This window comes from Sinocyclocheilus grahami, unplaced genomic scaffold, assembly GCF_001515645.1.
Source record: "Sinocyclocheilus grahami isolate Dianchi unplaced genomic scaffold, SAMN03320097.WGS_v1.1 scaffold2985.1, whole genome shotgun sequence".
Taxonomy (NCBI): domain Eukaryota; kingdom Metazoa; phylum Chordata; class Actinopteri; order Cypriniformes; family Cyprinidae; genus Sinocyclocheilus; species Sinocyclocheilus grahami.
In genome coordinates this window covers 10,557-11,450 of record NW_015508158.1, presented here as the reverse complement: position 1 = coordinate 11,450, position 894 = coordinate 10,557, and the positions used below count along the sequence as shown (strand labels likewise).

The 894-nt window shown below is 35.6% G+C and overlaps 1 protein-coding gene across 1 annotated transcript in view; it reads left to right on the top strand.

Moving 5' to 3' along the window:
• LOC107575893 (protein FAM102B-like) overlaps positions 1-651 on the top strand; it is a 6,680-nt gene extending 6,029 nt beyond the window's left edge. Inside the window, exon 5 of the mRNA XM_016262209.1 lies at positions 608-651. Coding sequence (XP_016117695.1) covers positions 608-651 — 44 coding nt within the window. The remainder of the gene's footprint in view (positions 1-607) is intronic.
• Positions 652-894: the final 243 nt, after the last annotated feature.

The window sequence follows — 894 nt, the reverse complement described above, 5'->3', positions numbered from 1 at the left end:
TCAAGAAACATTTCGTATTATCAATGTTGAAAACAGTTGTGCTGCGTAACAAAATATAATAGTATAAATGTCGTTAGTGTCGTTTTTGATTCATTTAATGTGTCCTGACAAAACATTTTACTGTATGCAGCAGCAAAACAGCATGTTTATTTCTAAGGGTCAAAGAGAGGATGAAAAATTATCATGGAAAAAAAAAATACAATAGCTTGTAGTACAAACAAATTGACTAACATTATAAGTGGACTTTAGGGAAAAAAATGAAAAATGAAATGCTATTGTTTCCTTTAAAAATCTACCAGGACTATATTTTGACTTGCCAAAGACAAGGTACACACGCACACATATTATGACATCTGCTTCTACAAGTGTATTTTGAATAGCAACCTCCCTGAAGACAAGTTTAAATTTAAACATCTCTATCTCCATAACACCAGGCTGTGGTCAACAGCCAACAGATGCACACGCATGGAAACATTTCGTATATGACCAGCTCACACAGACTTTCACATCACAGCACACTGTATTCCACTGTCCCATAGTTGGCGCTCAATGCATTCACAAGACGCAAACTCTGGATAAGGAAATTCTGAGTTGTGTTTTACCACAGATGCTCAGTTGCACTTTAATATGCACCACATCGTGGCTTTGTAAGATGAATGTTTACTATGGTTACTACTGTCTCAAACAAACCGATGGTTAAATTTCCCCTCTTCTCTCTCTCTCTGACTCATGGATAGACCTCAGAGACAGCAACTTTAAACTTAGTTGCCACAACATCTTTTCAAACATCTTGTTAGTTCATGTTTGCTAACGGTTTTACTTTTTAATGTTAAAAATGAGACCTTATTGTCAAGGCAAGTCACCTTTATTTATATAGCGCTTTTAACAATACAG